General features: G+C 46.5%; 1 protein-coding gene across 3 annotated transcripts in view; it reads left to right on the forward strand.

Annotated features, from left to right (window-relative positions):
- The window catches only part of LOC119963566 (B-cell scaffold protein with ankyrin repeats-like), a 332,413-nt gene extending 306,132 nt beyond the window's left edge, over positions 1-26,281 (forward strand). The window contains exons 13-17 of one of the 3 annotated variants that reach the window (XM_038792883.1): positions 6,744-6,807; positions 9,575-9,648; positions 16,644-16,702; positions 18,936-18,974; positions 25,644-26,281. In XM_038792883.1, the coding sequence (XP_038648811.1) occupies positions 6,744-6,807; positions 9,575-9,648; positions 16,644-16,702; positions 18,936-18,974; positions 25,644-25,683 (276 nt within the window). In that variant the 3' untranslated portion in view covers positions 25,684-26,281. Of the gene's footprint in view, positions 1-6,743; positions 6,808-9,574; positions 9,649-16,643; positions 16,703-18,934; positions 18,975-25,641 lie in introns of all 3 variants that reach the window. The other 2 variants (XM_038792884.1, XM_038792882.1) reach the window with 2 other exon arrangements.
- The last annotated feature ends 306 nt before the right edge of the window (positions 26,282-26,587 follow it).

Consider the following 26,587-nt stretch of genomic DNA (forward strand, 5'->3'; position numbering starts at 1 on the left):
AAATCTTATTGAATTCTTTGAGGAGGTGACCAAGCACGTGGATGAAGGTAAAGCAGTAGATGTAGTGTACATGGATTTTAGTAAGGCATTTGATAAGGTTCCCCGTGGTAGACTTATGCAGAATGTAAGGTGGCATGGGATAGTGGGAAATAAAACATAGAACATTACAGCGCAGTACAGGCCCTTCGGCCCTCGATGTTGCGCCGACCTGTGAAACCACTCTAAAGCCCATCTACACTATTCCCTTATCGTCCATATGCCTATCCAATGACCATTTGAATACCCTTAATGTTGGTGAGTCCACTACTGTTGCAGGCAGTGCATTCCACGCCCTTACTACTCTCTGAGTAAAGAACCTACACCTGACATCTGTCCTATATCTATCTCCCCTCAATTTAAAGCTATGTCCCCTCGTGCTGGTCATCACCATCCGAGGAAAAAGGCTCTCACTGTCCACCCTATCTAATCCTCTGATCATTCTGTATGCCTCAATTATGCCTCAATTAAGTCACCTCTTAACCTTCTTCTCTCTAACAAAAACAGCCTTATGTTCCTCAGCCTTTCCTCATAAGATCTTCCCTCCATACCAGGAAAATCCTGGTAAATCTCCTCTGTACCCTTTCCAATGCTTCCACATCCTTCCTATAATGCGGCGACCAGATCTACACGCAATGCTCCAAATGGGGCCGCACCAGAGTTTTATACAACTGCAACATGACCTCATGGCTCCAAAACTCAATCCCTCTACCAATAAAAGCTAACACACCGTACGCCTTCTTAACAACCCTCTCAACCTGGGTGGCAACTTTCAGGGATTTATGTACCTGGATGCCGAGATCTCTCTGTTCATCTACACTACCAAGAATCTTGCCATTAGCCCAGTACTCTGCATTCCTGTTACTCCTTCCAAAGTGAACCACCTCACACTTTTCCGCATTAAACTCCATCTGCCACCTCTCAGCCCAGCTCTGCAGCTTATCGATGTCCCTCTGTAACCTGCAACATCCTTCCGCACTGTCCACAACTCCACCGACTTTAGTGTCATCTGCAAATTTACTCACCCATCCTTCTACGCCCTCCTCCAGGTCATTTATAAAAATGACAAACAGCAGTGTCCCCAAAACAGATCCTTGTGGTACACCACTAGTAACTGAACTCCAGCCTGACCATTTCCCATCAACCACCACCCTCTGTCTTCTTACAGCTAGCCAATTTCTGATCCAAACTGCTAAATCACCCTGAATCCCATGCTGCCATATTTTCTACAATAGCCTACCGTGGGGAACCTTATCAAACGCTTTACTGAAATCCATATACACCACATCAACTGCTTTACCCTCGTCCACCTGTTTGGTCACCTTCTCGAAGAACTCAATAAGGTTTGTGAGGCACGACCTACCCTTCACAAAACCATGTTGACTATCCCTAATCAAATTATTCCTTTCTAGATGATTATAAATCCCATCTCTTATAAACCTTTCCAAGACTTTTCCCACAACAGAAGTAAGGCTCACTGGTCTATAGTTACCGGGGTTATCTCTACTTCCCTTCTTGAACAAGGGGACAACATTTGTTATCCTCCAGTCTTCTGGCACTATTCCTGTAGACAATGACAACATAAATATCAAAGCCAAAGGCTCAGTAATCTCCTCCCTAGCTTTCCAGAGAATCCTTGGATAAATCCCATCCGGCCCAGGGGACTTATCTATTTTCACACTTTCCAGAATTGCTAACACCTCCTCCTTATGAACCTCAAGCCCTTCTAGTCTAGTAGCCTGTATCTCAGTATTCTCCTCACAACATTGTCTTTTTCCTGTGTGAATACGCACGAAAAATATTCATTTAGCACCTCTCCTATCTCCTCGGACTCCACGCACAACAGTCCTTGACTGGCCCTACTCTTACCCTAGTCATTCTTTTATTCCTGACATACCTATAGAAAGCTTTAGGGTTATCTTTGATCCTACCTGCCAAAGACTTCTCATGTCCCCTCCTGGCTCTTCTTAGCTCTCTCTTTAGGTCCTTCCTGGCTAACTTGTAACTCTCGAGCACCCTAACTGAACCTTCACGTCTCATCTTTACACAAGCCTCCTTCTTCCTCTTGACAAGCGATTCAACTACTTTAGTAAACCACGGTTCCCTCGCTCTACAACTTCCTCCCTGCCTGACAGGTACATACTTATCAAGGACACCCAGTAGCTGTTCCTTGAACAAGCTCCACATTTCCATTGTGCCCATCCCCTGCAGTTTCCTTCCCCAGCCGATGCATCCTAAGTCTTTCCTCATCACATCATAATTGCCTTTCCCCAGCTGTAATTCCTGCCCTGCGGTATATACCTATCCCTTTCCATTGCTAAAGTAAACGTAACCGAATTGTGGTCACTATCACCCAAGTGCTCACCTATCTCCAAATCTAACACCTGTCCTGGTTCATTACCCAGTACCAAATCCAATGTAGCCTCGCCTCTTGTTGGCCTATCTACATACTGCATCAGGAAACCCTCCTGCACACATTGGACAAAACGGACCCATCTAAAGTACTCGAATTATAACATTTCCAGTCAATATTTGGAAAATTAAAGTCCCCCATACCAACTACCCTGTTACTTTCGCTCCTGTCGAGAATCATCTTTGCAATCCTTCGCTCTACATCTCTGGAACATTTCGGAGGCCTGTAGAAAACTCCCAACAGGGTGACGTCTCCTTTCTTGTTTCTAACCTCAGCCCATACTACCTCAGTAGACGAGTCCTCATCAAACATCCTTTCTGCCACCGTAATACTGTCCTTGACTAACAATGCCACCCCTCCCCCTCTTTCACCACCCTCCCTTAGCTTACTGAAATATCTAAACCCCGGAACCTGCAACAATCATTCCTGTCCCTGCTCTATCCATGTCTCCGAAATGGCCACAACATCGAAGTCCCAGGTACCAACCCACGCTGCAAGTTCACCCACCTTATTCCGGATGCTCCTTGCGTTGAAGTAGACGCACTTTAAACCACCTTCCTTCCTGCCGGTATATTCCTGCAACCTTGAAACCTTACTCATGACCTCACTACTCTCAACCTCCTATATACTGGAGCTACAATTTAGGTTCCCAACCCCCTGCTGAATTAGTTTAAACCCTCCCGAAGAGCATTAGCAAATTTGGCCAGTTTTGGATAACGAACTGGCTAACCAATAGAACCAATTAGGGCAGCACGGTAGCATTGTGGATAGCACAATCGCTTCACAGCTCCAGGGTCCCAGGTCCGATTCCCGGCTTGGGTCACTGTCTGTGCGGAGTCTGCACATCCTCCCCATGTGTGCGTGGGTTTCCTCCGGGTGCTCCGGTTTCCTCCCACAGTCCAAAGATGTGCAGGTTAGGTGGATTGGCCATGATAAATTGCCCTTAGTGTCCAGAATTGCCCTTAGTGTTGGGTGGGGTTACTGGGTTATTGGGATAGGGTGGAGGTGTTGACCTTGGCTAGGGTGCTCTTTCCAAGAGCCGGTGCAGACTCGATGGGCCGAATGGCCTCCTTCTGCACTGTAAATTCTATGATATCTATAAGTCAGAGAGTGGTGGTGGATGGCAAATATTCAGCCTGGAGCCCAGTTAGCAGTGGCGTACCGCAGGGATCAGTTCTGGGTCCTCTGCTGTTTGTGATTTTCATTAATGACTTGGATGAGGGAGTTGAAGGGTGTGTCAGTAAATTTTCAGACGATACGAAGATTGGTGGAGTTGTGGATAGTGAGGAAGGCTGTTGTCGGCTTCAAAGAGACATAGATAGGATGCAGAGCTGGGCTGAGAAGTGGCAGATGGAGTTTAACCAAAAAAGTGTTGTCCATTTTGGAAGGACAATTATGAATGTGGAATACAGGGTTAACGGTAGGGTTCTTGGCAATGTGGAGGAGCAGGGACCAATGTTCATAGATCTTTGAAAGTTGCCACTCAAGTGGATAGAGCTTGTGAAGAAGGCCTATGGTGTGCTAGCGTTCATTAGCAGAGGGATTGAATTTAAGAGCCGTGAGGTGATGATGCAGCTGTACAAAACCTTGGTACTCCACATTTGGAGTACTGTGTGCAGTTCTGGTCGCCTCATTTTAGGAAGGATGTGGAAGCTTTGGAAAAGGTGCAAAGATTTATCAGGATGTTGCCTGGAATGGAGAGTAGGTCTTATGAGGAAAGATTGAGCGTGCTAGGCCTTTTCTCATTAGAACGGAGAAGGATGAGGGGCAACTTGATAGAGGTTTATAAAATAATCAGGGGAATAGATAGAGTAGACAGTCAGAGACTTTTTCCCCGGGTGGAACACACCATTACAAGGGGACATAAATTTAAGGTGAATGGTGGAAGATATAGGGGGATATCAGAGGTAGGTTCTTTACCCAGAGAGTAGTGGGGGCATGGAATGCACTGCCTGTGGAAGTAGTTGAGTCGGAAACATTAGGGACCTTCAAGCGGCTATTGGATAGGTACATGGATTACGGTAGAATGATGGAGTGTAAATTAATTTGTTCTTAATCTCGGACAAAGGTTCGGCACAACATCGTGGGCTGTATTTTTCTATGTTCTATGTTCTGTGTTCTATGTACACAGTTTACAGAGGTAGCTGACCATATTTCTGCCTCCACTGATGTGGGGGTTTGAAAAACACTCAAGAAGCTCAACACCATCCAGGACAAAGCAGCCCCGCTTGATTGGCGTACCTTCCACAAACATTCACTCTCTTCACCACCGACGCACAGTGGCAGCCGTGTGTACCATCTACAAGATTCACTGCAGGAACTCACCAAGGTTCCTTCGACAGCACCTTCCAAACCCACGACCACTACCATCTATAAGGACGAGAGCAACAGATTCCTCGGAACCCCACCACCTGGAGTTTCCCATCCAAGTCATTCACCACCCTGACTTGGAAATATATCCCCGTTCCTTCGCTGTCGCTGGGAAAAATCCTGGAACTCCCTCTCTAACAGCACAGTGGATGTACCTACACCACAAGGACTGTAGCGGTTCAGGAAGGCAGCTCACCACCACCTTCTGAAGGGCAACTAGGGATGGGCAAGAAATACTGGCCTAGCCAACGATGCCCATATCCTGTAAATGAATTGAAAAAAAGGTAAGAGGTGGTCTGAACTTAGGGCCCTCGGGATAGCCTGAGATACTTAAAGTCACTGAGTTTTACAGAACAACAAGACACCATTCAGCCCATCTTGTCTGCGCCAGCCATTAAGCACCTATCTATTCTGAACTTTGCCCATAGCCATACTTCTTTGTTCTATACATCTTTGGATATGGTCCTGGAATTCCTTTGGGAGACGTAAGGACCCCTTTTGGGCAGGTCAGCTTCCCATTGAGATTGCTAAATGGAAAAATGATTATGGGCTGGATTCTTCCGCCCAGGCCGCCGTAATATCGCCACGGGTGGAACATGGGCCATGTAAACGGCTCTGCTTCACTTCTTTAAGATGTTATTGAGGGTGTCCAGCGAAGGTTCCCAGGCTAATTCCCGGGATGGCAGGACTGACAGATGGAGACAGACTGGATCGACTGGGCTTGTACTCACTGGAGTTTAGAAGAATGAGAGGGGATCTCATAGAAACATCTAAAATCCTGATGGGACTGGACAGGCTGGATGTGGGAAGAATGTTCCGGATGTTGGGAACGTCCAGAACTAGGGGCACAGCCTAAGAATAAGGGGTCAGCCATTCAGGACAGGGATGAGGAAGAACTTCTTCTCTCAGAGAGTTGTGAACTTGTGGAATTCTCTACCACAGGAAGCTGTTGGGGCCGGTTTGTTGGATATATTCAAGAGGGAGCTGGACGTGGCCTTTACGGCTAAAGGGACCAAGGGGTATGGAGAGAGAGCGGGAGTGGGATACTGAATTTGTATGATGAGCCATGATCATATTAAATGCTGGTGCAGGCTCGAAGGGCCTGCACCACCATGGGCAGCACGGTAGCACAGTGGTTAGCACAGTTGCTTCACAGCTCCAGGGTCCCAGGTTCGATCCCCACTTCGGTCACTGTCTGTGCGGAGTCTGCACGTTCTCCCCATGTCTGCGTGGGTTTCCTCCGGGTGCTCCGGTTTCCTCCCACAGTCCAAAGATGTGCAGGTTAGTAGATTGGCCATGATAAATTGTCCTTAGTGTCTAAAGAAAAGGTTAGTTGGGGTTACTGGGTTACGGGGATGGGTTGGAGGTGTGGGCTTGGGTAGAGGGCTCTTTCCAAGGGTTGGTGCAGACTCGATGGATGGGCCGAATGGCCTCCTTCTGCACTGGAAATTCTATGAAAAATTCTATGAGTGGCTTGCTCCTGCACCTATTTTCTATGTTTCTATGTTCCTTAAAACCCTTAAAACCTTGTCCATGCTTTTGAGCAGCTGCCACCAATACCCCTGTATCTGGCTCAATGTCGTGTTTAGTTTTATTACTCTCCTGAGAAGCACCTTGGGGCGTTTTAAGGCTCTATATAAATAATGGCCAGAATTCTCCACCGGTTGGCTGGCCGCGGGATTCTCTGTTCCCGTCGGCAGTGCACCCTCTCCCGTGGTTTCCCGGCGGTGTGGTTTCAATGGGAAATCCCGTTAACGGCGGGGGGAACAGTGACCCTCAGCACCAGGAAACAGTCAGAACCATCCGGCTGGAAGGACAGAGAATCCTTCCCAAGTTAATCGGTGTTGTCTGTCTATTGCTGCTGCTCAGAGATCTGTAAAATCTCAGGTTTAAATGTTTTGTTTATCTCTTTTCTATTTAAAAGGAGAGATTGCGTAAATTCCGAGAGAACATTGTAAAAGACAGACAGGATGTGGACGACCTCTACGGTAATACATAGCTACACTCGATTTATTTGTTAAAACTGCCTTTCTGGTTCAACTTGGGACTTGTGTCATTTTAATGGTCAGTTTTACTGGTTGGCAATTTCCAAGACCACGCAGCCTGACCAGAGACTTGGACATTTCTGATATTGACCTCGGAATCTGTTTCCAACCAAACAAAGGATCAAAAAATCATTCCCTTCCCAAGCTAGTGTATGATGCACAGAAGGAGCCCACGGGATCTGTGCTGATAATAACTCCTCCATTTAACCTGTCCCAATTCGCTGATCCTTCACATTTCCCGCTTCTGTAAAATCTTTGAGGTGAAAGGCAGCGATACATTGAGGGGGAAGCTGGATAAACACACGAGGGAGAAAGGAATAGAACTGTATGATGATAGGATCAGAGGCGGGGAGGAGCCTCATGTGGAACATTCAAACCAACATGGAGCAGTTGGGCCGAATGGCCTGTTTATGTGCTGTAAATTTAATGTAAAAGTGGAGATGAATAAATAATGAGCGGCGTGGAGGACAGAACGTGGAGAGAGTGATTTGGTGTTATAATCCTTGTAGAGACCATTGAAAAGTATCATTTTGATACCTCATTAGCTATTCCCCGATAAACACCTTTGAGTAAACATTCAGAGACCTCAGGCGGGATTCTCTGACCCCCCCCCGCCGTGTCGGCGTCAATCCCGCCCCCGCCGTGTCCCGAAGTCTCCGGCACCGGAGATTCAGTGGGGGCGGGAATCGCACGGCGCCAGTCGGTGGGCCCCCCCCCGGCGATTCTCCCCACGATGAACCGAAGTCCTGCCGCTGTCATGCTTCTCCAACCGGCGTGGATCAAACCACCTACCTTACCGGTGGGACCAGGCGGTGCGGGCGGGCTCCGGGGTCCTGTGGGGGGCGCGGAGCGATCTGGCCCCGGGGGGTGCCCCCACAGTGACCTGGGCCGCGATCGGGGCCTACCGATCGGCGGGCGGGCCTGTGCCGTGGGGCCACTCTTTTCCTTCTGCCTTCACCATGGTCTTCACGATGGCGGAGGTGGAAGTGACCCCCTCCCCTGCGCATGCGCGGGGATGAAGTCAGCAGCCGCTGATGCTCCAGTGCATGCGCAGACTTCCGTCGGCTGGCGAAGTCCCTTCGGCCCCGGCTGGCGTGGCGCCAAAGGCCGTTCTCGCCAGCCGGTGGAGCGCCAACCACTCCGGTGCGGGCCTAGCCCCTCAATGTTAGGAGAATTCCGCACCTTTAGGGGCGGCCCGACACCGGAGTGATTCACGCCACTCCATCACGCCGGGAAACCCCCGCCCCACCGGGTCGGGGAGAATCCCAGCCCTCACTTCCAGCACAAATTGGCAGCTTTAATCAAAGGATCAAAGGTCAATGTTCCAAAATCATTGCACTCCCAATTTGTAAAAAGAGCATGGTGGTTTCCATGGTGTCCGTCCAATATTTATTTCTCAACCAACATGACAAAGACATAGATTATCTGCTCATTTAGCTCAGTGGGATCTTGCAGTGCAGTAACTGTCTTCCACATTTCCCACATTCTGATACAAACCACAGTTCACAAAGAACATTGTTGACTGTGCATTTTGAAGCATCCTGTGAAAGGCACTATAGAAATGCAGCTCTTTCTTTCCTGGTTGTTGAATGCATGTTGGAGGATCAGGAATTGCTCTGAATCAGATGTGACTGATCTACCAGAGTCTGCTGCCTTCAGGTGAGACTAGAACGGAAGTTCCTTTATCGCACACGCTGCACGGGCCGTGTGTTAGAACACAGAACATAGAACAGTACAGCACAGAACAGGCCCTTCGGCCCTCGATGTTGTGCCGAGCAATGATCACCCTACTCAAACCCACGTATCCACCCTGTACCCGTAACCCAACAACCCCCCCTTAACCTTACTTTTTAGGACACTACGGGCAATTTATCATGGCCAATCCACCTAACCCGCACATCTTTGGACTGTGGGAGGAAACCGGAGCACCCGGAGGAAACCCACGCACACACGGGGAGGACGTGCAAACTCCGCACAGACAGTGACCCAACCGGGAATCGAACCTGGGACCCTGGAGCTGTGAAGCATTTATGCTAACCACCATGCTACCGTGCTGCCCGCTACCGTGCTGCCCCGAAGTACTGGGAAGTGTTGTAAAAGCTCAGCAGGTCCGGCAGCATCTGTGGAGGGAGAAACACAGTTAACGTTTCAAGTCCAATATCTTCTTCAGAAATCTACAATCTGCCCCAATCTGGTCTGGATGTGACTCCAGTCCCACAGCTCTGTGGTCCAGTCATGGTGCCGAGATATCTCACTGATACTTTCTCAGAACAACTACAGATGGCAAAGAAACTTGGGCAGCACAAGTGGATAGCACTGTGGCTTCACAGCTCCAGGGTCCCAGGTTCAATTCCCGGCTTGGGTCACTGTCTGTGCGGAGTCTGCACGTTCTCCCCGTGTCTGCGTGGTTTCCTCCGGGTGCTCCGGTTTCCTCCCACAAGTCCCGAAAGACATGCTGTTGGGTGGATTGGCCATGCTAAATTGCGCTTAGTGTCCAAAAAGGTTAGGAGGGGTTATTGGGTTATGGGGATAGGGTGGAAGTGAGGGCTTAAGTGGTGCAGACTTGATGGGCCGAATGGCCTCCTGCTGCACTGTATGTTCTATGTTCTATGTAAATCCCAGCAAGTTCCACATCCTGAAAATGAGGAAGAGAACAAAGATCTGACAATCCCCAAATTAACAATATACACTTGATTTTTTTTCTTCACAGATAAACTCAAGATTGTTCATCTTTCAGACGGTGAGTGGATTTACACAACAGAGGGAAACTGTCCGGCTCCTCGAGCATGTTCCACCCATTCACCTGTATTTAACTTCATTTGTTTACCTTTGTTCCATAGCCCTTCATCTCTTATCCACCAAAAATCTATCAATCATAGTCTTCAAACTTTCAACTTACTTCCAACCGCAGCAGCTTTTTGGAGGAACAAGTTGCAGATTTCCACTCCACTCAGTGCGAGGAAGTGGCCCCCTGACCCCAGCCCTGAACAGCCTGGCTCTCAGTTCAAGGTTCTGGGCTCCTTCCCCGCTCTCTCCACAACCCCAAATGTTTCTCTCTACCGACCCTATCAAATCCTTGATCATCTTAAACATCTCAACTCGATCACCCCTTAATCTTCTATATGCAAAGGAACACAATCTGACTATTACCTAATTAACAAGAACTTTAATTAACTAAGAAGTTGACAGATTTTCATTCATTTAGCTGTGAAACGCACAAGTGTGTATAACCGGGTGATGGTGACATGAAAATGAAAAAAAAAAATGAAAATCGCTTATTGTCACGAGTAGGCTTCAATGAAGTTACTGTGAAAAGCCCCTAGTCACCACATTCCGGCGCCTGTTCGGGGAGGCTGGTACGGGAATCGAACCGTGCTGCTGGCCTGCTTGGTCTGCTTTAAAAGCCAGCGATTTAGCCGAGTGAGCTAAACCAGCCCCTTATAGTGGAATTGGCACTAAACCAGTAATCCCAAGGCCGAGGGATAGCTGGTGGAACTTAAGTTCAATTATAAATTATAAATCTGGAACATAAAGCTAGTCTCAGTGATGATGCCATGAAACCATTATTAATTGTCATCAAAAATACCTATCTGTTCACTAATGTCCTATCGGGAAGGAAATCTGCCATCCTTACCCGGTCTGGCCTACATGTGATCCAGACCCACAGTAATGTGGTTGACTCTTAATTGCCTCTCTGAAATGGCCTCAGCAAATCACTCAGTTCAAGGGCAATTGGGGTTGGGCAACATTCACATCCCAAACTGGCGCTTCCTGTTGATTCCCATATTTCCCATTTCTTTTACTTTGTCACCATCATTTTAATCCATGGATGTTTAATGGACATATACCTTCAAGTGGAGCAGAGGAAGTGAGGAATTCAAAAGTTACAAAATAGTAGGCTGTGCACCTGGAGATTTAGATTTTGAACAGAGGAACTCAGACTTTCTGGCGCCCATGAGTTTGGAGGATTCAGTTCGATTGGTTGGCTGGTGGTGGCCAATGAATTGGCCAACAACCATATCCTGCCCAGCGACAGGCAGTGATTGGGTCCTACCTGTGTAGGAAGGGACATTTGAGTCCAGGACGCAGAGAGAAGAAGCTGTGAGCAGCTGTCTCTCTCTCTCTCTGTCTTTCTCCAAAAATACTGCCCAACTGTGGTTTTCTCAACCTGCAGAGAAGCTTTTGACACCTGAATGAAACTACAGTGAAAACCATTACTGACTGAAAGCAAAAACCTCCAACAGAAGGCCTACATTGAAGACAGCTGTATTGGAAGAAGTTCATCATAAACAGCGACTCTAACATAAGAACATAAGGAGCAGGAGTCGGCCATCTGGCCCCTCGAGCCTGCTCCGCCATTCAATGAGATCATGGCTGATCTTTTGTGGACTCAGCTCCACTTTCCCACCCAAACACCATAACCCTTAATCCCTTTATTCTTCAAAAAGCTAGCTATCATTATCTTGAAAACATTTAATGAAGGGGCCTCAACTGCTTCACTGGGCAAGGAATTCCATATATTCACAACCCTTTGGGTGAAGAAATTCCTCCTAAACTCAGTCCTTAATCTACTTCCCCTTATTTTGAGGCTATACCCCCTAGTTCTGCTGTCACCCACCAGTGGAAACAACCTGCCCGCATCTATCCTATCTATTCTCTTCATAATTTTAAATGTTTCTATAAGATCCCCCCGCATCCTTTGTTATGGGCCAGGGTGTAGAGAACCCCAAAGTGTATCGTGGAGTTCACCTGACCCACAACTTTTAATAGATTGAGGTATGGGGAGCACACGGCCCACTCTACAGGTGTGGTACAGCAGAAATGGAAAAGTATTTTTTAAAGCAAAACAATGTTTATTCTATGAACTCAAGTTAACCTTTTTAAACATACAGTGAACATCTTAGCAACCATCAATTCAAATACAACCCCCAAAAACTACAACATTAAGTAATGCTTAAGCCGTCCTTTTAACATCCATAAGACTTAAAGACAGACCCTTTAACAGAAGCACATCAGGTTAAAGTCACTACTGAAAGCAGTTATTAGTTTTAAATCACCAAAGGATCGATTTACAGTCTTTAGATTACAGAGAGAGACTCTAATACCTCTTCTGGCTGTGACTACAGCTTTCCAGCTCTGAAAACGAAACTAAAACACACCCTGCAGCAAACAGCCTAAAACAAAAGTAAAAAGCTGACAGACAGTCCAGCTCCACCAACTCTCTGACATCACTGCAGTAATAAACACCCATTTCTTAAAGGTACTCTCACCACAGATTTTATATACACACCCATTTATAAACACCCATTTCTTAAAGGTACTCTCACATGACACCTTCATTCCAACGAGTACTGTCCCAGTCTACTCAACCTCTCTTCGTAATCCAACCCCCTCAACTCTGGGATTAACCTAGTGAATGTCCTCTGCACACCATCCAGCGCCAGTATGTCCTTTCTCAGGTTAGGAGACCAAAACTGAATACAATACTCCAGGTGTGGCCTCATTAACACCTTGTGCAGTATCAGCATAACCTCCCTAGTCTTAAACTCCATCCCTCTAGCAATGAAGGACAAAACTCCATTCGCCTTCTTAATCACATGTTGCACCTGTAAACCGACCTTTTGCGACTCATGCACTAGCACACCCAGGTCTCTCTCCACAGCAGCATGTTTTAATATTTTATCATTTAAATAATAATCCCGTTTGCTGTTATTCCTACCAAAATGGGTAATCTCACATTTCTCAACATTGTATTCCATCTTTCAGACCCTAGCCCATTCACTTAACCTATCCAAATCCCTCTGCAGACTTCCAGTATCCTCTGCACTTTTCGCTTTACCACTCATCTTAGTGTCATCTGCAAACTTGGACACATTGCCCTTGGTCCCCAACTCCAAATCATCTATCTAAATTGTGAACAATTGTGGGCCCAACACTGATCCCTGAGGGACACCACTAGCTACTGATTGCCAACCAGAGAAACACCCATTAATCCCCACTCTTTGCTTTCTATTAATTAACCAATACAGTAGTCCCCCGCTATACCGCGCTCCGCAATACCGCGGTGCGCGATATACGGCAGGGGGGCTTATGGACCCCAACTGTCAGCTTCCCTCTCCGGATCAAAGTGAGCCGGCCGCTGAAATTGACACTGCCGGCTGATTGGAGGGAGAGAGCAGCCGGCAGTGTCAATTTCAGCGGCCAGCTCACTTTGATCCGGAGAGGGAAGCTGCTCTCTCACTGAAACAATCAGCCGGCCGCTGAAATTGACACTGCCCGCTGCTCTCTCCCTCCAATCCAACTTTTAAGTTTTAATGTTTCTGATTGGAGGGAGAGAGCAGCCGGCAGTGTCAACTTCAGCGGCCGGCTGATTGTTTCAGTGAGAGAGCAGCTTCCCTCTCCGGATCAAAGTGAGCCGGCCGCTGAAATTGACACTGCCGGCTGATTGGAGGGAGAGAGCAGAGAACACAGGAGGAGGTCATACGGGCCTCTGCAAGACCAGCATGGTCTCACATCGCCCCTCCCCTCTGTAGCCCTGTATTCTAAAATTAACCCCCATCGTGGATATCCGCGGCTCGGATGCAACGCGGGTGGCTGTCTTGGACCCCAACACCCGCGTTATAAAGGGGGACTACTGTACTCTATCCATTTTATTACTTTACCCTTAATGCCATGCATCATTATCTTCTGCCGCAACCTTTAGTGTGGCGCCTTGTCAAAAGCTTTCTGGAAATCCAGATATACCACGTCCACTGGCCCCCCGTCGTCAATCGCAATTATAAAGTCCTCAAAAAATTCCACTAAATTAGTTAGGCACGACCTGCCCTTTATGAACCCATGCTGCATCTGCCCAATGGGACAATTTCTATCCAGATGCCTCGCTATTTCTTCCTTGATGATAGATTCCAGCATCTTCCCTACTACTGAAGTTAAGCTCACTGGCCTATAATTACCCGCTCTCTGCCTACCTCCTTTTTTAAACTGTGGTGTCACGTTTGCTAATTTCCAATCCACCAGGACCACCCCAGAGTCTAGTGAATTTTGGTAAATTATCACTAGTGCATTTGCAATTTCCCTAGCCATTTCTTTTAGCACTCTGGGATGCATTCCATCAGGCCCAGGAGACTTGTCTACCTTTAGCCCCATTAGCTTGCCCATCACAACCTCCTTAGTGATAACAATCCTCTCAAGGTCCTCACCTGTCATAGCCTCATTTCTATCAGTCGCTGGCATGTTATTTGTGTCTTCCACTGTGAAGACCAACCCAAAAAACCTGTTCAGTTCCTCAGCCATTTCCTCATCTCCCATTATTAAATCTCCCTTCTCATCCTCTAAAGGACCAATATTTACCTTAGCCACTCTTTATTGTTTTATATATTTGTAGAAACTTTTACTACCTGTTTTTATATTCTGAGCAAGTTTACTCCCAATCTATCTTACTCTTCTTTATAGCTTTTTTAGTAGCTTTCTGTTCCCCCTTAAAGATTTCCCAATCCTCGAGTCTCCCATTAATCTTTGCCACTTTGTATGCTATTTCCTTCAATTTGATACTCTCCCTTATTTCCTGAGATATCCACGGTCAATTTTTCCTCTTTCTACCGTCCTTCCTTTTTGTTGGTATAAACCTTTGCTGAGGACTGTGAAAAATCGCTTGGAAGGTTCTCCACTGTTCCTCAACTATTTCACCATAAAGTCTTTGCTCCCAGTCTACCTTAGATAGCTCTTCTCTCATCCCATTGTAATCTTGTTTGTTTAAGCACAAACACTAGTGTTTGATTTGACCTTCTCACCCTCCATCTGTATTTTAAATTCCACCATATTGTGATCGCTCCTTCTGAGAGGATCCCTAACTATGAGATCATTAATCAATCCTGTCTCATTACACAGGACCAGATTGAGGATCGCTTGTTCCCTCGTAGGTTCCATTACATACTGTTCTAGGAAACTATCGCGGATACATTCTATAAACTCCTCCTCAAGGCTGCTTTGACCGACTTGGTTAAACCAATCGACATGTAGATTAAAATCCCGCATGGTAACTGCTGTACCATTTCTACATGCATCAGTTATTTCTTTGTTTATTGCCTGCTCCACCATAATGTTACTATTTGGTGGCCTATAGATATAGAAACATACATAGAAAACAGAAGCAGGAGGCGGCCATTCGGCCCTTCGAGCCTGCTCCACCATTCATTATGATCATGGTTGATCAGGTTCAATACCCTGATCCTGCCTTCCCCCCATATCCCTTGATCCCTTTAGCCCAAGAGCTATATCTAATTCCTTCTTGAAATTGCACGTTTTCACCTAGAACAAAGAACAAAGAAAAGTACAGCACAGGAACAGGCCCTTCGGCCTCCAAGCCCCTGCCGACCATGCTGCCCGACTAAACTACAATCTTCTGCACTTCCTGGGTCCGTATCCCTCTGTTCCCATCCTATTCATGTATTTGTCAAGATGCCCCTTACTACCTCACCTCAACTACTTTCTGTGGTAGTGAATTCCACAGATTCCCCACTCTCTGGGTGAAGAAATTTCTCCTCACCTCAGTCCTAAAAGGTTTACCCCTTACCCTCAAACTATGACCCCCAGTTCTGGACTCCCCCACCATCGGGAACATTCTTTCTGAATCTACCCTGTCCAATCCTGTTAGAATTTTGTAAGCTTCTAATAGATCGCCTCTCACTCTTCTAAATGCCAATGAATATAATCCTAACCAACTTAGTCTCTCCTCATATGACAGTCCCGCCATCCCAGGAATAAACCTGGTAAACCTTCGCTGCATTCCTCCCATAGCAAGAACATCCTTCCTCAGATAAGGACACCAAAACTGCTCACAATACTCCAGGTGTGACCTCACCAATGCCCTATACAATTGCAGTAAAACATTCCTATTCCTATACGCAAATCCTCTCGCTATGAAGGCCAACATACCATTCACCTTCTTTACTGTCTGCTGTATCTGGGCACTTACTTTCAACGACTGATGCACGAGAACACCAAGGTCTCATTGAGTATCCGCCTCTTTCAATTTACACCCATTCAAATAATAATCTACCTTCCTATATTTGCTACCGAAGTGGATCACTTCACATTTATCCACCTTATACTGCATCTACCATGCATCTGCCCACTCCCTCAGGCTGTCCAAATCCCACTGAAACATCTCTGCATCCTCCTCACAGCTCACCCTCCCACCCAACTTTGTATCATCTGCAAATTTGGAGATCAGACATTTAGTTCCCTCATCCAAATATTTAATATATAATGTGAACAGTTGGGCTCCTAGCACAGAACCCTGTGGTACCTCTTATCCTTTTTATATTTCTTCGCACCCCTCTTTTGCCGCTGTGTTTGCCTGTCTTGTGTGTTTGTAGAGGGGGCGAGTTAAAGGGGTGGTTCGGAACTAGATAATAATTAACTAGTATTTGCTGCCGATTTACTCAGTTGTGGTTAAGAAAGATTTATTGTGTTTAAATTTACAAACCTGGTGACTGTAATTATTGTGCAGACAGAGACAAAGGCCTGGGGTAATTTCTAAGTTTTAATTGTTAATTTCAATTGTGTTGTGACTTGGGGTCAAGTGGGCATGGAATTGACCGTGCATTAGCCAAGGGGGCTGAAATGCTTCAGAAAACAGCATCCAAAGCCTTAATTCCACAAATAGGAAATGCTAAAGGGCGAAATGAAGAGGGTGGGAGGAGGCTTGTTTGAAGTATTAAGCCCAGGTGCAGTGTTTCTGTACCAATTATAATTCACTTTAATGTCCTCTTTTGCAGATGCTAATAAAAAGGATGATGGAAACATCTACGACAGTCCATCAGCCAAAGGACAAGTGGTAGAGTAATCATTCTAATATCTCACATGTTTCCCCTTTCGTTCCGATATGAACGATGGTTTCCTAGTGTCTGATAGGCAATAGCAGAATTCTGCCGGCATGGTAGCATATTGGTTAGCACTGCTGCCTCACAGCGCCAGGGTCCTAGGTACAATTCCGCCCTGGGTGACAGTGTGGAGTTTGTACGTTCTTCCCGTGTCTGCGTCGGTTTCCTCCGGGTGCTCCGGTTTCCACCCACATTCCAAAGATGTGCGGGTTAGGTGGATTGGCCATGCTAAATTGCCCCTTAGCAGGGCGGCACAGTGGCCTCACTGCACCGAGGACCCGGGTTTGATCCCAGCCCCGGGTCACTGTCCGTGTGGAGTTTGCACATTCTCCCCGGGTCTGCGTGGAACTCATCCCCACAACCCAAAGATGTGCAGGGTAGGTGGATTGGCGACGTTAAATTGCCCCTTAATTGGAAAACATTTTTAAAAACAATAATAAAATAAAAAATTGCCTGTTCGGGTCCAAAGAAATGAAATGAAAATCGCTTATTGTCACGAGTAGGCTTCAATGAAGTTACTGTGAAAAGCCCCTAGTCGCCACATTCCGGCGCCTGTCCGGGGAGGCTGGTACGGGAATCGAACCGTGCTGCTGGCCTGCTTGGTCTGCTTTGAAAGCCAGAGATTTAGCCGAGTGAGCTAAACCAGGTTAGGTGGGGTTACGGGGATAGTGTGGGGGAGTGGGCTCTTTCAGAGGGTCTTTGTAGACTCAATGGGCTGAATGGCCTCTTTAGGGATTCCATGGAATCTATGATACTTTGAAGCAGTTTTGTCTTTACAAATTCCAAAGACAATGGGGGAACAATTTTTTTGTCTTTGGGTGTGAATCGTTTCTAATTTAGTATCACCACCTTCACACCTTCTGAAGTCTCAAATAACACTCAATCCTCACGTCTAAATCCACAAAATTATACCCAGCTGTAAACGCTGATGGGTCTGAAGTAGATGTAAACGTTGTAGTCGGAAAGGTAGAATTAATTGGAATTCATCAAATTGGAGAATTGCCTCAAACTCCTATTGATTGTTGGGTGGGAATAACCACAATTGGTGTAAATAATTCAAGAGGAGCCTTTGAAAGTCCAGCAACACTTAGCCGGAACATCTGGAGGTCCCTTACAGGCCGTCCCATTCACAGATACTCTGAGAGCTTCTTCCCACTGCAATTCCTTGGCATATCCAGCATTCCGAGAGACTGGGAAAAGCAGAGTAACCTGACTCATCTGTGCAGAATGGGATTGTGAGTCATCCATGGATTCATTAGAGGCTGATCCCAGGTCTGATTGGACAATGGAGCAGATCGCTTGGATCGGCTGCATTCCAGTTCCACCAGATCTCTCACATCTGCAGTCACATTTCAGAAGGATGGAAAACCAGTGGAGGAGTGATAATGTGGGACTTTAGTTATCCTAAAATAGACTTGGATAGCAACAGTAGAAAGGGCAAGAAGGGGGAGGAGTTCCTGAAATGTGTACAAGAGAATATTCTTGTTCTGTATTTTCCATCCCAATGAGGAAGAAAGGAGGGCTGGGTCCGGGGAATGAAGAGGGGTAAATAGAGGATGTTTCAGTGGGGGAGCATCTGGTAAACAGTAATCACAATATCATTAGGTTGAAGAATAGTTATGGAAAAGGGATAAGTAACAGTTAGGGTGAAGATACTCAGTTGGAGCAGTAATTTCAGTGAGTTGAAAAGAGATCTTGCCCAGGTGGATTGGAAAGAAATTAGCAAATATATAGTAAATATGCAATGGGAGGCAAAGATGTTATATTAGTCTGATCAAAATATGTGTGTAGATGTGTTTCTTTTTTGTTTCTTTATGTCCCTGTTTGTGTGTACCTGTGTGTCTTTGTACGTGAAAGTATGCGAGTGTGAATGTGTGTCTATGTGCCTGTGTATGTGAGGGTATTTATGAGTGTGTAGGTGTGTCTGTGTGTGTATGTGAGTACGAGCATGTGCGTGTGTATGTGAGTGCGAGTGTGTGTGTGTGTATGTGAGTGCGAGCGTGTGCGTGTGTGTATGTGAGTGCGAGCGTGTATGTGAATGTCTGTATGAGTCCGTGTGTGTGTGTGTGTGAGTTTGTGACTGTGTGTATGTCTGTTCGGGTTCGTGTGTGTACGTGTGTGTGTGGGTTTGTGTGTGTGTGTATGGTACAACATTGCCATTTGATCTCTAATACTTTGTATTTCAGGCTGGTCTCCATCCAAAACTGACAAACATAAAATAAAAAGGTAAATGTAATTTTTTTTTAGAACAGTACAGCACAGAACAGGCCCTTCGGCCCTCGATGTTGTGCCGAGCAATGATCACCCTACTTAAACCCACGTAACCCGTATACCCGTAACCCAACAATCCCCCCATTAACCTTACACTATGGGCAATTTAGCATGGCCAATCCACCTAACCCGCACATCTTTGGACTGTGGGAGGAAACCGGAGCACCCGGAGGAAACCCACGCACAAACAGGGAGGACGTGCAGACTCCACACAGACAGTGACCCAGCCGGGAATCGAACCTGGGACCCTGGAGCTGTGAAGCATTGATGCTAACCACCATGCTACCGTGAGGCCCCAAAATGGAAGGGGGCTTCCTTCGAGCCGGAATTGAACCAGCGACCTAAGGATGTCACTTTTAATCACCTACAGACCTCCGCTCTCCCAGCTGAGCTATCGAATTTGTTATAATTTGTTATAGTGCTGGACCAGCTGTGAATTCTTGTTCAATCCTCTGCCAATCACAGAGCTAATCCCAATTACAACCTTTCAGTAATTGATGAATCTTGGCCAATCATACCTCCTATCATTTAAACCTTGGGTTACCCAAGGAATTAAATATTAACATTCCAACACTGCTAGAAGCAAAATCAAAGGGGCAATAAAACCTTGATTTTAATTGTTCCTCATTCTAAACGTGTTGGAGTTGGGAAAGAAAAGCTGTTTGACTGGGCAAGACGGTGGAGAAAGGAAGTTTGCTTTTATTTGTTTTCTGGGATGTGGGTGTCGCTGGTTCGACCAGCATTTATTGCCCAGTCCTAGTTGTACTTCAGAAGGTGGTGGTGAGCTGCCTTCTTGAACCGCTGCAGTCCATGTGGTGTAGGCACACCCACCATGCTGTTAGAGAGTGAGTTCCAGGACATTGCCCCAGTGACATTGAAGGAACGGCCAATATATTTCCAAGTCAGGATGGTGAGTGACTTGTTGGGGAACCTCCAGGTTGTGGGGTTCCCAGGTATCTGCTGCTCTTGTCCTTCTAGATGGTAGTGGCCGTGGGTTTGGAAGGTGCTGTCTCAGGAACCTTGGTGAGTTACTGCAGTGCATCTTGTAGATGGTACAAACGGCTACTACAGTGTGTCAGTGGTGGAGTTTGTGGCAGGGGGAGCAATCAAGCGGGGCTGCTTTGCCCTGGATGGTGTTGAGCTTCTTGAGTGTTGTTGGAGCTGCACTCGTCCAGGCAAGTGGAGAGTATTCCATCACACTCCTGACTTGTGCCTTGTAGATGGTGGACAGGCTTTCGGGGGTCAGGAGGTGAGTTACTCTCCATAGGATTCCTATCCATTGACCTGCTCTGGAAGCCACAGTATTTTTTATTAATTTGCAGGATGTGGGCATCGCTGGTTAAGCCAGTATTAATTGTCCATCCCTAGTTGCCCATATGTCAAATTCAGTTCAGTTTCTGATCAATGGTAACCCCCAGGATGGTGATAGTGGGGTTTTCTGCGATACTTTATCTGGAACTTCAATAAAGCTTTCCTGAACCCTTTCCCCTCCATCCCTACCCTTCCCCCTCCTCTTCCTGCTGTCCTGCCCCTCGCCCTCTTTCTCTCATTTCCTCTTCCTTACCCCCTCCCCCCTCCAGCGCTGTGATTGAAGGAAGTGTTTCTGTGCCAAACTTTCTTCCCGGAGAATGCAGGGTCTTTTTAAAACAGTCAAGTTAAAAATGCTCAGTGGACTGGGTAAGAAGATAGTGATGATGAAGGTGTTTGCGACTTACGAAAATTGCCAGTCAATAGGCTGCTGGAATGTCACAATTTCCCACTAGAGGGACCTCAAGAATCATTGAACCAACGAACACTTTATCTCCAGTAAAATATACTGCAGATGCTGAAAGTCTGCAATATAAACAGATGTGTTGGAAATTCTCGATGACCTTTCAGCAGGAGAGCTGGAAGATCATTGACCTGAAACATTAACTCTGTTTCTCTCCACAGACACTGTCAGGGCTGATGTATATTTCCAGCACTTTCTGGTTTTATTTCATCTTTGATCCAACGATGAAAATGGTGCCTCCCCCCCCCCCCCCCCCCCCCCCAAACCTCCGTTCCAGAATCGATTGCCTTAATCTGCGAGACTTCCCAAGAGCCAATGCAGAGCTAGTGAGAATCTCACTGCGATCCGGGAATGGTCAGGATCCCGTGAGGAGCCTGGAGACTATCGGACTTCCTCCCTTAGTGTGCAGGAGACTCGCACAATTTATCCTTTCCCTTAAATTGGTTCAATACAGTTTCCACCTTGAATTCCGCCCAACTTTCAGAGGAGATCTTAAACCGTCCGTCACAGGTGGCACACATGATCCCATGGTCACTATTTTGAAGAAGAATAGGGACCCCTCACATCCCCTCCCCCTGCCTCTGCCCTCCCTCCACCTCCCCCCCTCCCCCTCACCCCACCCCCTCACCCCCCTCAACCCCCCTGACCTCCACCCCCTCACTTCCCCCCCCTCACTTCCCCCTCACCTCACCCGCTCTCTCCCCCCCCCAACCTTGGAACTTGGTAATTTGGCGAAGTGAGGTAATCAGGAAAGGTACAGCTGTCGCCTGATTGGCTGGTTGGGAATCTGTTCAATTTGAAAAAAAATAACATAGCAAAGAAATCTAATTGATTAACTAGATAGTGCAGTAACTAAACCTGAGGGCAGTGATCGGTATTGTGCATTTAATTTTACAGTAAAAATCATCTAGCCTCAGGGCCATATAGATAATTGTAACTCAATCTAACAATAATTCAAGTGTTTATTTTAAATCAACTAACTAGTGTTTAAATGTCACTCAGCGGGGTGCAGTTCTCTAACTGCGAGATGTGGGAGATCTGTGACACTTCCAGCGTTCTGGTCAACTACATCTTCAGCAAGTGTAACCAATGGCAGCTCCTCAGACAGTGTGGTTCGGTTGGAGCAGCAGTTGGATGCACTTAGGAGCATCGCAGGTGGCGGAAAGCGTCATAGATAGCAGTTATATAAATGTGGTCACACCCAAGGTGCAGGCAGAGAAATGGGTGACCACCAGAAGGGGCAGGCAGTCAGTTCAGGAATCCCCTGTGGTTGTCCCCCTCTCAAAAAGGTATACTCCTTTGGATACTGTCGGGGGGGGGGATAGCCTATCAGGGAAAACAGCAGCAGCCGGAGCAGTGGCACCTCGGCTGGCTCTGATGTTCAGGAGGGAGGGTCAAAGTGCAGAAGAGCAATAGTCATAGGGGGCTCTATAGTCAGGGGCACAGACCGGCGCTTCTGTGGACGTGAAAGAGACTCCAGGATGGTATGTTACCTCCCTGGTGCCAGGGTCCAGGATGTCTCCGAACGGGTAGCGGGCATCCTGAAGGGGGAGGGCAAGCAGGCAGAGGGTGTTGTACATATTGGTACTAACGACATAGGCAGAGGGAGAAGGAATTGGTGGATGTTCAGTCTGGAGAAGGGTGTGGAGATAGCCTGGGTCACATTGAGATCCAAAAAGACGAGGTATTGGGCGTCTTGAAAAATATTACGGTGGATAAGTCCCCAGGGCCTGATGGATCTACCCCAGAATACTGAAGGAGGCTGGAGAGGAAATTGCTGAGGCCTTGACAGAAATCTTTGGATCCTCACTGTCTTCAGGTGATGTCCTGGAGGACTGGAGAATAGCCAATGTTGTCCCTGGGTTTACGAAGGGGAGCGAGGATAATCCAGGGAACTACAATCCTATCTCAGTGGTAGGGAACTTCCTAGAGAGAATTCTTCGAGACAGGATCTACTCCCATTTGGAAGCAAATGGACGTATTAGTGAGAGGCAGCACGGTTTTGTGAAGTTGAGGTCGTGTCTCACTAACTTGATTGAGTTTTTCGAGGAGGTCATAAAGATGATTGATGCAGGTAGGGCAGTGGATGTTGTCTATATGGACTTCAGTAAGGCCTTTGACAAGGTCCTTCATGCCAGACTGGTACAAAAGGTGAAGTCATACGGGATCAGAGGTGAGTTGGCAAGGTGGATACAGAACTGGCTCGGTCATAGAAGGCAGAGAGTAGCAATGGAAGGGTGCTTTTCTGATTGTTAAAAGAACAAAGAAAATTACAGCACAGGAACAGGCCCTTCAGCCCTCCCAGCCTGCGCCGATCCAGATCCTTTATCTAAACCTGTTACCTATTTGCCAAGGTCTACTTCTCTCTGTTCCCCACCCGTTCGTATATCTGTCCAGATGCATCTTAAATGATGCTATCGTGCCCGCCTCTACCACCTCCGCTGGCAAAGCATTCCAGGCACCCACCACCCTCTTCATAAAAACTTTCCACGCACATCTCCCTTAAACTTTCCCCCTCTCACCTTGAAATCGTGACCCCTTGTAATTGACACCCCCAATCTTGGAAAAAGCTTGTTGCTATCCACCCTGTCCATACCTCTCATAATTTTGTAGACCCCAATCAAACCTCAATCGGACCTCAACCTCCGTCTTTCCAATGAAAACAATCCTAATCTAGGATTGGAGGGCTGTGACTGGTGTTCCGCAGGGATCAGTGCTGGCACCTTTGCTGTTCGTAGTATGTATAAATGATTTGGAGGAAAATGTAACTGGTCTGATTAGTAAGTTTGTGGACGACACAAAGATTGGTGGAATTGCGGATAGCGATGAGGACTGTCAGAGGATACAGCAGGATTTAGATTGTTTGGAGACTTGGGCGGAGAGATGGCAGATGGGAGTTTAATCCGGACAAATGTGAGGTAATGCATTTTGGAAGGTCTAATGCAGGTAAGGAATATACAGTGAATGGTAGAACCCTCAAGAGTATTGACAGTCAGAAAGATCTAGGTGTACAGGTCCACAGGTCACTGAAAGGGGCAACACAGGTGGAGAAGGTAGTCAAGAAGGCATATGGCATGCTTGCCTTCATTGGCCGGGGCATTGAGTATAAGAATTGGCAAGTCATGTTGCAGCTGTATAGAACCTTAGTTAGGCTACACTTGGAGTATAGTGTTCAATTCTGGTCGCCACATTACCAGAAGGATGTGGAGGCGTTAGAGAGGGTGCAGAAGAGGTTTACCAGGATGTTGCCTGGTATGGAGGGCATTAGTTATGAGGAGAGGTTGAATAAATTCGGTTTGTTTTCGCTGGAACGACGGAGGTTGAGGGGCGACCTGATAGAGGTCTACAAAATTATGAGGGGCATAGACAGAGTGGATAGTCAGAGGCTTTTCCCCAGGGTAGAGGGGTCAATTACTAGGGGGCATAGGTTTAAGGTGCGAGGGGCAAGGTTTAGAGGACTGGTCACAGACTGTATTTTTGTTGGACTATTGAGCGGTTTCATTGTTATTTTGCAATAGTATCAATGGTAATTAGTGTAAGAGATTCTCAAATGCTGTTTTTTGAGAGTTTAAAGTGCATGTTTCCAGTTTTGCAACAAAATATCTTAAAATGTGGAGTTAGAATTTGGTCAAACTATTATGCAGTCAGCTTCCAATGAAGCTTTAAGCAAACAAAAGAATGTTTTACCACTGGATTAATTTCTCCAGAGAAATCCCATCTGTTTAAAAGTGTTTGGCAGGGGGAAGGCGAAAAAGCTTTTAAGTTGCAATAGTTTTCCTGTACATTGGCAGCACGGTAGCACAGTGGTTAGCATTGTTGCTTCACAGCTCCAGGGCCCCAGGTTCAATTCCCGGCTTGGGTCACTGTCTGTGCGGAGTGTGTACGTTCTCCTCTGGGTGCTCCGGTTTCATCCCACAGTCCAAAGATGTGCAGGTTAGGTGGATTGGCCATGCTAAATTGCCCTAAGTTGTCCACAAAGGTTAGGTGGGGTTATGGGGATAGGGTGGAGGTGTGGACTTAAGTAGGGTGCTCTTTCCCAGGGCCGGTGCATACTCGATGGGCCGAATGGCCTCCTTCTGCACTGTAAATTCTATGATTCTATGGTAAGTTTTTTCCACAGAGGGTAGTGTGTGCCTGGAACTCGCTGCCGGAGGAGGTGGTGGAAGCAGGGACGATAGTGACGTTTAAGGGGCATCTTGACAAATACATGAATAGGATGGGAATAGAGGGATACGGACCCAGGAAGTGTAGAAAATGTTAGTTTAGACGGCAGCATGGTCGGCACTGGCTTGGAGGGCCGAAGGGCCTGTTCCTGTGCTGCACGTTTCCTTGTTCTTTGTATCTCTGTATTCCTCTGGCCTCTTGCACATTCATAATTTTTGCTCCACTATTGGCAGCCTTGCCTGGGCTCTGAGGTGTGAAATTCCCTCCATAACCCCCTCCAACTGCTCACCTCCTTCCAGAAATCCCTCAACATCTATCTGCCTCTTTGACCAGAATGTCTCGAAATAGCTTGGGTTAATTTCTGGTTTCTCACTCCCCCATGTGAAGCACTTTGCGACATTTACCAAGTTGAAGTTGCTGTATAAACACCAGCTGTAATTGTTTATCCTTCAGCCCACGTCACAAAAACTGATTGCCTGGCCATTTCTCACGTTGCTGTTTGTGGGATCTTACTGTGCACAGATTGGCTGCTGCATTGGCCAAGTTACAGGAGTGACCACACTTTGGGACATTGGGTTTTTGTGAAACGTGCTGAGCAAGTGTTGTACACAGAATCTGTTGACTAATTCCTGCAGGTTAGAGATGAATGGGACTGCCTCTTAATCTGAGTTTGTTTTTGTTTCCTGTAGGTTTACGGCCTGTGTTCACACTTTTACTTTCAAAACATGAAGGTTTGGGATGTCTGCCAACAACACTTTCCAATCTGATGTAATTTAATTGAAACTTCAGATCATAATCACACTTAATAAAAGGCCAAATAATAATCACCCGTGGGCTGAACGAGATGAGGTGTCGCTGATTTGGGGGATATTGTTCCATTATAAATGTCATTGGGTTATTCTACAACTAGGAAAAACGAGCTACAACGGATCATAGCTCAGCTTTGCAATGTTCTCCCCACTCACACTCACAAATAACACTGCAGCGATCAACCAATCAGGTGAACTGACGCCAGTCACAGGTAAAGAGGATTCCTGTTCACAGAAAAACCCCACTGAAATATTGCGAATATTTCATTCCTCCTCAAGATAACTGTCTCTGGAATTGTGATTCTGTCAATTCTGTATTTAGGATTTGTAAACCCTCCAACTCCCAAGGATAAACATTGCGTTGAAGTTTAATTTTAATCCATTCACTGAGCAGCTGTTAATTGTGCTATTTACTGATTGCCTGGATTTTATGAATGATTATTTGTTAACGGTGAGCTTTGTCTTTTCATTAATCTGACCTTGTGAAACATTCAGAATAAATAAATATATTTCTTGGATATATTTCTCGATGACTTCTGTACAAATAGTCAGAAGGGGAAGTGACCCTTTCTGAATCCCACACGTCCAATCACCAGGAAATTTCAATCATTACCAGTTGCCATGGTAACTTCATGACTTACTAAAGGACAATAAAGTAACTCCATTAAATGCAAAATTAATGACAGTTCAATAAAAACAGAGAAAATGCAACTAAGTGTGTGAAAGCAAGGACCTTCTCAAAATCAAATGGTTCCAAACACTAAAACACAACCCAGGGATTCTCACAGTATTGCTCTGTCAGAGGGTCAGTACTGAGGGAGTGC

The sequence above is a fragment of the Scyliorhinus canicula genome, chromosome 3 (genome assembly GCF_902713615.1).
Source record: "Scyliorhinus canicula chromosome 3, sScyCan1.1, whole genome shotgun sequence".
Lineage (NCBI taxonomy): Eukaryota > Metazoa > Chordata > Chondrichthyes > Carcharhiniformes > Scyliorhinidae > Scyliorhinus > Scyliorhinus canicula.